The sequence below is a fragment of the Monopterus albus genome, unplaced genomic scaffold, assembly GCF_001952655.1.
Source record: "Monopterus albus unplaced genomic scaffold, M_albus_1.0 scaffold356.1, whole genome shotgun sequence".
NCBI classification, from domain to species: Eukaryota; Metazoa; Chordata; class Actinopteri; order Synbranchiformes; family Synbranchidae; genus Monopterus; species Monopterus albus.
In genome coordinates, this window is record NW_018128236.1 from 313,905 (window position 1) to 326,662 (window position 12,758).

The window sequence follows — 12,758 nt, forward strand, 5'->3', positions numbered from 1 at the left end:
ACTCAAATGAAGGTGTAGAACCATCTCAGGGATGATCAGCAGAAATGGACAGCACCTAAGTTAAATATGAGTGTCACAGAGCAAAGGGTCTGAATACTTATGACCATGTGATATTTCAGTTTTTCTTTTTTAATAAATCTGCAAAAATGTCAAATTCTGTGTTTTTCTGTCAATATGGGGTGCTGTGTGTACATTAATGAGGAAAAAAATGAACTTAAATGATTTTAGCATATGGCTGCAATATAACAAAGAGTGAAAAATTTAAGGGGGTCTGAATACTTTCCGTACCCACTGTATGAGTATAAGCCCGCTTCCTGTGCAGAACTATTGTAATTGCTGGACAACTGGCTCAGAGCATCCCCCAAACTGCAGGTCTTGTTGGGTGTTCCCAGTCTGCAGTGGTTAGTACCTACCAAAAGTGGTCAAACACTGAACTGGTGACAGTGTCATGGCCGCCCAAGGCTTATTAATGCACATGAGGAGCAAAGGCTAGTCTGTGTTGACCAATCCCACAGAAGAGCTACTGTAACACAAACTGCTGGAAATCCTAATGCTGGTTCTGATAGAAAGGTGTCAGAACACAGTGCATGGCAGCCTACTGCATATGGGAATGCATAGCCACAGACTGGTGCCCATGCTGACCCCTGTCCACTGCCAAGATTAAGTCTTTTAAAAGTTATGGATAAGGATAATCACCTTTATTGGCCAAGTATGTTACACACAAGGAATTTGTTTCCGGTACATAACCGATAGCAGCCATCTGTGGCGCCACATCAACCGATGGCTCTAACCATCGGGGGCAATGGGGGTGTTCAGTGTCTTGCCCAAGGACACTTCGACACATTGACTGTTGGCACTGAGATTCGGACCTTCAACCTTCTGGTTGGGAGACGACTGCTCTACCCACTGCACCACGGTCGCCTCCCCATTATGGAGGATTAGCTTCGTTAAATGCATGAATATCCAGCATAAAACTGTTTAGCCCACGGTTAACACTTCGGACCTGTTCGCTGTGTACGTCATGTAGAGATTTTAACAGCTTTGACTGTCCGCTGAAGTCTGTACTTGTCCTGTTTGGTTGCTGAGCCAAACCAGACAGTGATGGAGGTGCAGAGAACAGACTCAGTGATTCCTCTGTAGAACTGTATCAGCACCTGTATCAGCAGTCGAACTTCCTGAGTTGGCACAGGAAGTACATCCTCTGCTGTGTCTTCTTGATGATGGTACATGCAAAATTTTAGAGTGACTTCCAGTTGGTCCAGCAATAAAAAAAAAAAAAACATGTCATGCGCGTTGCAGCCGTGGGGAATGTAACACCCACACTTTTTCTAAAAACACATTTCATCCCCCACACTTTTTGGTGAGACGTAACGAAACTAAATAGCCAACGTATACAAAATGATGTCAGCGAAAGAGTATGAACAACCCCACACATGCAAACACATAGGTCAAGTTAGTTTGAGTGACAGATCTTACAGGCAATCATAGCAAATCCACCAGTTAGCGGGTAAAGAATCAAACACAAATCACTACGCTAGCATTGAGGACGACTGGAGACAGCTAAGGAGATGGTGTAGAGAAACAAACGTCTGAAGGTGAGGCAGTAAATGTGAAGAACACTGCATCACAGTAAATTAGTCTTATTCTTTATCACTGCACCCTGCTTTTGTAGGACAGTCAGTTACCAGAGACCTCAGTTGTTTCAGAGGGAGCACAGGGAGGTTCACTTTTGAGAAATGAATACATTTAGGATTAAAATGCCTCATACTGTTTTTGTGAAGTTACAGTTTTTGAAAGAGATTTATTTAAGGAATAGAGACAAAACTGTGTGTGTTTGAGCCAGTTTCTGGTGGATGGATATAAAATTCCACAATTTCCTTTTAAATGTTTTGATTAGGATGAAGGTGAGCACCATGACCCAAACCCACCTCAACAGTGTTTGCTGTGTGCCGTGTACATAAAGACAAGCTGGATAGGGTGAACAGAAAAATGATTGCTCATCAGGAAAACAGAAAGAGCACTTTAGGTTCTTTTAATTGAACTGAGTAAAGGTTCAAATGTTCATATAGCCAATGTTAAATGTTCAGGCCAACTGGTTTTCATGCCATGTTGGCAATATCCAACATTTTTTGTGCAATTGTAACCAACTGTAAACAATGCTTTAAAAGCATTTAAACCATCACTCTAAATTATGAGATTGATTAATAACTGATTAGAAAATACAAATAAATTCCAAAATACAATTCTGCTCATCGTTTTCATTCAGACATATAAATATTCATCTCAGACTGAAGTTCTGCTACTTTATTTGAGGACCAGCACTGGTGGTAAAGTTCTAGTAGATATGTTAGGTCTGTTAAACTCTGATAAGTTTGCTTCACCCAGCTCATTTTTAAACAGCACTGTAGTTACCGCCCCAGAGCGCAGGAGATGTTGAAAGAGGAAAATCAGACTGTAAAAAACAAGCTGGCAAACCTTTGTGAAGCAACAGGCTTAAACTGGTTGCCAGCTCTACCACTGGTGTTCTACATGAGAACCAGACAACCAGTATAATGTTCAGGGGTGTATCAAGCTTTTTAAAAGTGTGGGGGATGAGGTTTGTCTGGGGTGGGGGTATCTGAGCAAGACTGAAGCTGAATGCAACTAAATGTGTTTTACACACCTCTCATTTATGACATATAGAGTTTGCCTATCTCTAAATAGAGTTTATGCACCAAATTCAACCAGGATATTCAATATTCTGCTTGCTGTCATCATCAGTGCAACACAGTTATAACTTAGTGTTTTTGAATTACACTACATTATCTACATTTTATGCCATTTATGCCACTCACTCATATTGTTACAATTTACCCACCTTTTTTTCAACAAACCCCTGGTTCTTAAGTTGAAGAAATAAATTCTCCGTATTAAGTTATTCTGAAGTAAAAGGAGGTCAGCTACAAATTCAAAGTCTTGTGTAATATGATTTTAAATATTTTTATTTAAACAATAAACTGATGAAGTTTAATGCTTAAACGGGAAGAAACCGGAGTACCCGGAGTAAACCCGTAACACCAGGAAAATGCTTTTTCTTAAGATGAACTACTTTCGGAAGCACTTGCAGATGGACTTGCGCACATTAGAAAAGAACCTGCAGATCTTGCTTTTCTGTGGGGGGTTAATGATGTGCTTTTTGAGAGTGGAGGTCATGTAATCCTCAAGTGATGTTCCTGACAAAACCAGACTAAACATATTGTTTGCATTGCTGATTGTTTTGCGGACATCCTTGCACACATGTTTGTCCAGACGTTGGAATGTTTCTGCATTCAAGTCAATCACCTCGCCGTCCAGGAGTGCACGTGTTTTGAAAAACAGTCTCTCGGCGCGGACATTTAGTTGATCCGCAGTGATCTTGACACCTGCTATTTGAGCAGTCTTTGAGAGCAGTTTATTAAGAACTGGATACAGGAATTCTTTTAATTGTCTCATTGACTCAACTGCTTCGCTTATGGTCACCATCACGTCATCCGCGCACTCGTCTGCCTCCCCGGAGAACCAAGACATCCTGTTGGTGAAATTCCGCACACTGTTCCTTATTATCTGCTCTACAATCGCGGCTGGCGGAAAATATTGCTCTGTGATCCTCTGTGATCTCAGCACAGTAACAAAGTCATTCAGTATATTAGAGAGCTCGTTTGTGATTGCCAAGGCATCACCACCGTAAATAGGTTTATCAGAGTAAACCGAACAACCCGCGCGTACTCGTTGATCAATCACCGAGGCCGCTCGATCCATCTGACGTAGCAGCTCGCTGGGGTTTCGGTACTGGTTAAAGCTTCTTTTTTGTAGGTTTGTTATGGTTTCATAAAAGCAGCCTTTAGCGTAGATCGCATTGATGTTCACCTTAAGCTTTCTGAGCTCGTCACTGAGGGAACACGTGAAGGAGAAATTCTGGACAAGAGCATCTGGCTCTCTCATACTATCCGTTTGAAGCGTCACCTTAGCAGTGTCCCCTGATATCATATCAACTTCGATGAAGACCTCATAAGAAGGAAGGGGCTCAGTCTCTGCCTCCGCGTCCCCACCTGACTCATCTGACTGCACCTCAATGCCCTCCACAATCTCCAGAATCAACTCCCGTGGCACATGGCGATCACCGAGACCATCCGGCTCGCTCAAAGTTTCGCCAGAGTCAGGGTCAGAGCTGTCCTCTTCTAACGTGTACTCGCTTCCAATCTGACTTGATGATACAGTCGAACTGGAAGCTGAGGTCTTTGTTTCATCCTCCTCAGAATCTGAATCCACGCTGTGCAGCTGTCCGAACGTAGCAGTGCATGGCCGGCAACAGTCAGACACGGACTGCAGTTTCGCCTTTAACATTTGTAAAACGTGGCGAATTGTGGCCCAGATTTTGCCCGGCAGACTTACACGCGGTTCTTTGACTGGCTCCGCCGTGTCTTTGCTATCGAGGACCGTGTTTACAACGTCTGTAACCTCGTGTGCGGTCAAGTTCGCCAGCGGGTCGGATGCGGCGCTGAATGCCTCTGTTCTGATGTCAAGACCCCGATCAATAATCTGAGGGATTACACTGCCCAGACTGGACAGCACTTGCTCTTTAGAGCTGTGCTCGGTTATAGCCATATGGAAGCGTTTACTCAGGCATCGGATAACCTGAAGAGTCGTGTCTGTCACCCGTGCTTGTGTATCACCATCCAAGTGCCTTTCCGCAGCCAAGGTTTGGACAATGGATTGGGTCACTGGGCGAAGCGTTTCCACCATTAAATCTAAGATATCGTCAGTCTGTGTGTTTATGTTCATTTTAGCTGCTCTTTAAAACAGTAACTTCGAATGTGAACTTCGGTAAAATGGATAATTAACTCGAGCTGATTTAGCTTTCTAATCAAAAGTGTTGGGCGTCTGACTAAAGTGAACTGTAGGTAAACCGGAAATGACGTCATCACAGTTCCTGACCGCACATCAAAGGAGACATGTTTCTGACATAGACATCTTAGCAACCGTTGCTTGGTGCCTGTTTTGATTTAAATTACCACCAACAGCTTCGTTCTGTGTCCACCTTGTGTACAGATCTTATGCAGGGGTACTAATTATCAGCCTATCCATACACAGAATTAAAACATACAGAACTTAGAGATTTAGCTGCTGTGATCAAACACTGATCCATATGAGGGGCCGTATAAGACATTATGTATTCTCGACGTTTCACATACTTACATTTTCACTCTCACATGCATATATTCTCACACATGCATACATTCTACTTACACATACACACATTCTACTCACACATGCATATATTCTACTTACACATACATATATTAATTCCTCCACTGAAAGGTGAACATATGTCTGTGAAAGGAAAATATATTGTGGCGACCCTGACCGGTCGTAAATGTTCATGTGTTCTGTTCTGGCCAATGTGGGATGGGGGGAGGAACAGGTGCGGGAGGAGATAAAAGGGATGGCAGGTGGGCGTTTTGTTTAGACTCTGTTGGCGCGGGACACGGGATGCCAAGAGGGAATGTGTCACCGTTTTTCAGTTCGTATTTCATTTTTCTCCTGTGAGCACACGGTGCCAGGTAAAACAGTTTTGTTGTATTTTCTGTTCTAATAAAACCCAAAAAGACAACGAAGGTGTTCTCCTCCTTGTTGAGCCAGGTGCCGGCACACAGCTGGCTAGTTAGCTGTCTCAGTATAGGTCAGGCTCGGCCAGCTCCTCTCGACCTAGCTAGCGGTCGTCACAATATGTAATATATGTACGAAACTGGCAATAGTCGTTAAGTACATGGTTGTCAAAGTCGTTTGCTAATTATCTTAAATCATTTGCAACTGCTTGCAAAAAATCTGCCATTCATAGACAAGTGGAACAAAACAAAAACAGAAATGCAAACAAATTCAGCTTTGGGTTTGTAACAAGTGAACAGCACCGGTCATGTGCACCAGGAAGCAGCAGATCCCAACTGAACAAACTCCTGCAGCCAATCCTGCTTTAGGGTGGGATTAGAACCGTCCACTTTATTAGCATACAGAGACAGAAATACAGAAATAAATAAATGTGGAAATGTAGAAATGCAGAAAGAAATAAAAAAAAAACTAGAATTGTAGCAATGTAGAATATAACGATTTAAAAATACATTTAAATTATTTATTTATGCATTTAACTTTCTGTATTTATTTTAGCATTTATTAATTTATTTTCCTTTTTATTAATGCATTTATTTATTTCAGCATATAAATATATATTTTTTTAAATTATGCATTTAATTATTTTTTCATTTACTTATTCCTGTATTTATTTATGCATTAATGTAGTCATTTACTTATTTATTGTTAATTAAGTCACTTTTTCATCCTCCATAGTCATAGTGGGGGCCATCTTTGGCATCCTGGGGGCCTTCACTTCCCATTTCACCTCTCACACACGTGTCATCGAGCCGGTTTGTCTTCCTCTACAACTACATGGCTTACCTCTCTGCAGAGGTCTTCAATCAGTCTGGGATCATGTCATAAGTAGAGTGAGCCGACTTTGTGTCGTACCCTATAGTAGGGGATTGTTTTTCTGATGTTACAAAAACTAAACTATACATACTTTTCTGAATTTGTAGCCTGGAACTGACCTGCTGGTTAAAAAACTTCACATTCAAATTAAAACAAAACAAGATTTACACATGTGAAACATCAGGATCAGAATCACAGTTTTTTAGCCCTTTTTAACAGATGAAATAAAATGGTTGCTTCCGAGACTCTTGTCTGGATCACTGACTGAACCAAATTGTCAGCAGTAAAAGAAGTAGTCACCCATGATAAATCAGCCTGCCCAGCCTAACTGGCTGTCAAATTATTCTGATATTTGGCTAATTGAGCATTTAGATGTAGGAAATAATGTTACAGTGGAAGTGTAACAAACTTTGCTGGCTCAGTTACCAACTCAACCTCTTTAATATTTTGAAATAGCGCATTTCCAAATATAGTATACAGTGACCATCATAAAAACGGTACCAACACCATGTCCACCTTGAGGGCCAGGCGAGCAGAGCATGTGATGATTTTACTACTGTGCTGTGTGTGTTCACACTGACCATAATATAAATAATTATAATAAATGTTGAGAGGGACACCTTTGATTAACTTAGAAAGTTGCAGAGTTGCAGTTATTTTAACAATTACAAAGCTGAACATAAATAGATATGATAAGGGATTTGAATAAATTCAGATTGGCTAAGCAAAGATGAAATTAGATTCAGATGTATTATCACTGTATTAACTAACTTCTGGGCAGCACGGTGGCGCAGTGGTGCCTCACAACGAGAAGGTTCCGGGTTCAGGCCCAACCCGGGACCTTTCTGTCTGGAGTTTGCATGGGTTCTCTCTGGGTACTCTGGCTTCCTCCTACATTCCAAAAACATGCAGCTTAGGTTGATTGGTGTCTCTAAATTGCCCATAGGAGTGCGTGTGTGTGTGGTTGTTTGTCTATGTGTTAGGCCTACGATGGATTGGCAGTCTGTCCAGGGTGTACCCCGCCTTCGCCCGATTGCCGGCCCTGGATTGGCTCCGCATGACCCCATTCAGGGACTAAGCGGTAGAAAATGAAAAATGAATGAATAACTAACTTCTTCTTCTAATTTGCAACTATAAGGGTGAAGTGAGAATCAAAGCATCCTCAAGCAGTATCCCTTCCTCTTCTCCCTCTGCTTCTTTTTGCCCCTCCTGCCCTGTATGTGAAACTAGGTCATATGTGGTCAGGACAGCTGGAGACAGTTGTAGCAGTCAGGTAGCGCAGCAGTAATGACCACCTCCAGAATTAATGTATATGGAATATAGAGCCCATAGAGCCCATGGTTTTCGGTGGCATAGCAGTGACACAATGTAAGATAAAGAGGATTACATTTTGGCGATATGCATACATTTATAGCGCATAGCGATATGCATAACATTTTCTGTAGTGAATGTATCTGCAGTAACACAAGCAAATTATACAGAGGAATGTTTTTTCCCAGTAATATTGATGCAGTACTAATGCTATGGACACTATTGCATCACGTTCAGTGTTACACACTTGATAGACAACATTATAAGGTAACCTTGAGTTGTATATGAAACAAGAGAAATTTTATGTTAGGCTTTGACAGTCGAACAACCTCCCCACTTTTCTTTGGATGTTTTTAATGCGCTCCATCTCTGACATGCCAAACCGATGTTTACCCTGGTTTTGGCTCATTCTTTGTCGCACTTTTTCTGTGCTACAGAATGCTGCCTCTTGGGTCTAACAGCTCTAATCCTGGGTTGTGCCTGCCCAGAGAGCCTCCACAGTCAGTCTTTGAAATGAGCCATACTGGTCTGAAAAATGCATGTTATAACCTTGGATCAGAGAGGGTGTGGAAGACGTGTGGTGCCGGTTTTAGCTATAGTTGCCACAGAGTGGTAGAAATAAACACAAGGCCTGAAGATAGCAGAATGGGGTGGGGGGTTTAGTACAGCAGGAAGACAACACTTCTAGACAATCTGTACTTGATTTATCTGAATTTGTGCTAAATCTTAGTTAATGATGCTTTACATTGCTGTAGAACTGCAACTCAAGATGGTATACACTGAGATGCCAGCAATGCTAAAAGTTTTGTATTTTTGATTTACCTGCAGTGTTCTCTTTTCATTTCCTGTACACTACCGTAAAAAGACAAGTATTCTAATTTAACTAACTATGTTATGTGTGTGTGTGTAGGTCTTTCAACTCTTCAGGTAATACTGGACACTGCAGCAGAGAAAAAATGGGTTGTCACAGCAATAAATGTAGGAGACTTGAAAGATGAGAGGAAGGATGAAGCCTACCGCTCCCTGTTTCAGGTACTGATATTCTGTTCACACACAGAACTGCACTCTTAGTACGCATTCCAAACATTTTCAGAAACACCAAGATACATAAAAACAGGCACACTATGCTCACTACTACAAATTTGAAGGTTTAATCATCACAGTGACAGCTCAAGCTTAGTAGGTGAGAAATACACTTGGCGGGATCCCTCAGAATGAACCACCTGGAGGGATTCCCCATAATGCCCCTTTGGGTGGGCTTTATATAGTTCAGGGTTGGTGGGATTGTTATAGCAGTGTTGTGTTGTTGGTGTATGGATAAAAGAGAAGAAGACAAGCGCTGGTCCCCTAACCCTTCTTTTACCCAACAGTACAAGCGCTCAGATACATCTTTCAAGTCTGTCACTGACTACAAAACTGGGCAGTATGCATTATGCAGCTGGATGACACACTTGCTACAGCACCTGTCCTCCCACAACCAGAACACTAAACTGGTGCAGGAGAAAACAGCTTTGCAGAGCTAGGTTTCATGCTGCATGTCTACACAACAATAAAGACTTTGTATTTCATCACTGCTAAATATTCACCTTTTTATAGGACCTGGAGATCCGTAAGGAGCGACGCATCATCCTGGACTGTGAACAAGATAAAGTCAAAGACCTCATGGAACAGGTTGATTATGATCTTTTTAATTGTGTCCATCTACCTTTGGCCTTTTGAATTGTGCTCTGTTAAATAAAAAAGGCTTTTTCTGGACTATAAGCCACTACTTTTGTCGCTTCATGTACACACCCTCATCATGGACAACACACGACGAAATGCATATGATGCTGCTTCAAGTTACAGGCGATCGATCTGGCTGTCGAAATATCTCATATTACAACGTGGACACATGCGGCTATACAACATGTTTTCTCATCCTACATTTAGTGGGTGCGGCTTATAGTACGGAAATTATGGTAATTCCTTCATGATTGATCTAACAGGAAATGATGGTTACACACAGTAACCCAAGCTTCTATGAGTATAGGCGTAGCCCTCTAAGAGCTGTCGCTATTGGGTTTATCCCTCACCCATGCACAGTCCTGAAGAGATTCTTTCGCGCCCTGTGCCCTGCACTGGGCTGTCCTCAACTACGTCCGCAGCAGTAGTATAGATGTCACTGCGGCCTTAGCTCTACTCCCTAAAAAACACCAGCACTTTTTCTTCAGCTGGCGGGGGTGAGGACAGCAGGGCCGTCAGCTTAGAGGGCTACGCCTATACTCATAGAAGCTTGGGTTACTGTATGTAACCATCGTTCTATTTCATATAGGCTTTGCCCTCTAAGAGCTGTCGCTACAGTGCCTTGCGAAAGTATTCGGCCCCCTTGAACTTTGCGACGTTTTGCCACATTTCAGGCTTCAAACATAAAGATATAAAACTGTAAGTTGTTGTGAAGAATCAACAACAAGTGGGACACAATCATGAAGTGGAACGAAATTTATTGGATATTTCAAACTTTTTTAACAAATAAAAAACTGAAAAATTGGGCGTGCAAAATTATTCAGCCCCCTTAAGTTAATACTTTGTAGCGCCACCTTTTGCTGCGATTACAGCTGTAAGTCACTTGGGGTATGTCTCTATCAGTTTTGCACATCGAGAGACTGAAATTTTTGCCCATGCCTCCTTGCAAAACAGCTCGAGCTCAGTGAGGTTGGATGGAGAGCATTTGTGAACAGCAGTTTTCAGTTCTTTCCACAGATTCTCGATTGGATTCAGGTCTGGACTTTGACTTGGCCATTCTAACACCTGGATATGTTTATTTGGGAACCATTCCATTGTAGATTTTGCTTTATGTTTTGGATCATTGTCTTGTTGGAAGACAAAGCTCCGTCCCAGTCTCAGGTCTTTTGCAGACTCCATCAGGTTTCCTTCCAAAATGGTCCTGTATTTGGCTCCATCCATCTTCCCACCAATTTTAACCATCTTCCCTGTCCCTGCTGAAGAAAAGCAGGCCCAAACCATGATGCTGCCACCACCATGTTTGACAATGGGGATGGTGTGTTCAGGGTGATGAGCTGTGTTGCTTTTACGCCAAACATAACGTTTTGCATTGTTGCCAAAAAGTTCGATGTTGGTTTCATCTGACCAGAGCACCTTCTTCCACATGTTTGGTGTGTCTCCCAGGTGGCTTGTGGCAAACTTTAAACGACACTTTTTATGGATATCTTTAAGAAATGGCTTTCTTCTTGCCACTCTTCCATAAAGGCCAGATTTGTGCAGTATACGACTGATTGTTGTCCTATGGACAGAGTCTCCCACCTCAGCTGTAGATCTCTGCAGTTCATCCAGAGTGATCATGGGCCTCTTGGCTGCATCTCTGATCAGTCTTCTCCTTGTATGAGCTGAAAGTTTAGAGGGACGGCCAGGTCTTGGTAGATTTGCAGTGGTCTGATACTCCTTCCATTTCAATATTATCGCTTGCACAGTGCTCCTTGGGATGTTTAAAGCTTGGGAAATCTTTTTGTATCCAAATCCGGCTTTAAACTTCTCCACAACAGTATCTCGGACCTGCCTGGTGTGTTCCTTGTTCTTCATGATGCTCTCTGCGCTTTAAACGGACCTCTGAGACTATCACAGTGCAGGTGCATTTATACGGAGACTTGATTACACACAGGTGGATTCTATTTATCATCATTAGTCATTTAGGTCAACATTGGATCATTCAGAGATCCTCACTGAACTTCTGGAGAGAGTTTGCTGCACTGAAAGTAAAGGGGCTGAATAATTTTGCACGCCCAATTATTCAGTTTTTTATTTGTTAAAAAAGTTTGAAATATCCAATAAATTTCATTCCACTTCGTGGCGTCAGGGGGAGGGGGCCCAGCGTCGCGTGCGATACCCAGAACTGGGTGAGCCAGTGAGAACTGAGATGCATCCCGAAGGTAGAACCGAGTGAAGGGACATGGGGAAGCCCATGAAGCTGCTGTGCAGATATCCTCCACAGCCATGCCTCTAAAAAGGGCAGTGGAGGACGCGATGGCCCACGTAGAATGGGCTCTGATGTCAGGTGGGGGGTCGCTCCTGCCCGTCACATAAGCCTGTGTAATAGCTTCACACAGCCAGTGGGATAGCCGTTGTTTTGTCAGAGGCTGCCCGAGAGAGCTGCCTTTGTAATGCACAAACAGCTGTTGTGTCTGTCGGACAGCTGCCGTGCGCCCCACGTAGTGGGACAGAGCGCGCACCGGGCAGAGGGTGTGGAGGTTCCTCTCCGACTCGTCCTTGTGAGGAGGAGGGAAGAACCCCCTCCAGGGAAATAACCCTGGATCGATAGGTGGATGAGATTATTTTAGGTGCATACTCGGGGTTCGGTCTGAGAACAGCCGTGCTGCCGTCCCCGTGGATTAGGAGGCACGCCGGTGAGACAGAAAGCGCACACAGATCGCCCACACGCTTGGCCGAGGTCACGGCAAGGAGAAGCGCTGTCTTCAGGGAGAGGTTTTTGAGAGAGATGTGTGCCATGGGCTCAAAAGGAGGCTGGCTGAGCGCGCGTAAAGCCAGAGGCAGATTCCACTGTGGCACCATTGTGCGCATCACAGGTCTCAGTCTGCACACACCCCTGGGAAAACATTTTACCAGTGGGTGTGTGCAAATACGGTTCTTTCACCTTTAACCTTCATGGCATGATGAGATGGCGGCGGCATACGCCGTTGTTGACTGAGCGCTGGCGTACTGAATAGTGTGCACCACCGCTGGAGGCAATCCTATGCTCTCCAGTCGTTCCCGTTCAGGGGCCAGGCCCACAGCCGCTGACCTATCATGGGGAACTGCTGGATCTCGCCGTCCAGCTGAAAGAGTGCGTCTCCCTGCCAGGGGAGCTGCCAGGGATCCCCCGCCAGCAGCTGAACCATGGTCGGGAACCAAGCTGCGCTCGTACGCTCTGGAGCTATCAGGAGGACGCGCAGCCGCAC

General features: G+C 43.5%; 1 protein-coding gene across 6 annotated transcripts in view; it reads left to right on the forward strand.

Annotated features, from left to right (window-relative positions):
- The window catches only part of LOC109975013 (glutamate receptor 2-like), a 122,479-nt gene that overhangs the window by 42,362 nt on the left and 67,359 nt on the right, over positions 1–12,758 (forward strand). For 5 of the 6 annotated variants that reach the window (XM_020625521.1, XM_020625519.1, XM_020625522.1 and 2 more), the window contains exons 4-5: positions 8,720–8,841; positions 9,406–9,480. In XM_020625521.1, the coding sequence (XP_020481177.1) occupies positions 8,720–8,841; positions 9,406–9,480 (197 nt within the window). Of the gene's footprint in view, positions 1–5,503; positions 5,580–8,719; positions 8,842–9,405; positions 9,481–12,758 lie in introns of those variants that run through there. The other variant, XM_020625523.1, reaches the window with a different exon arrangement.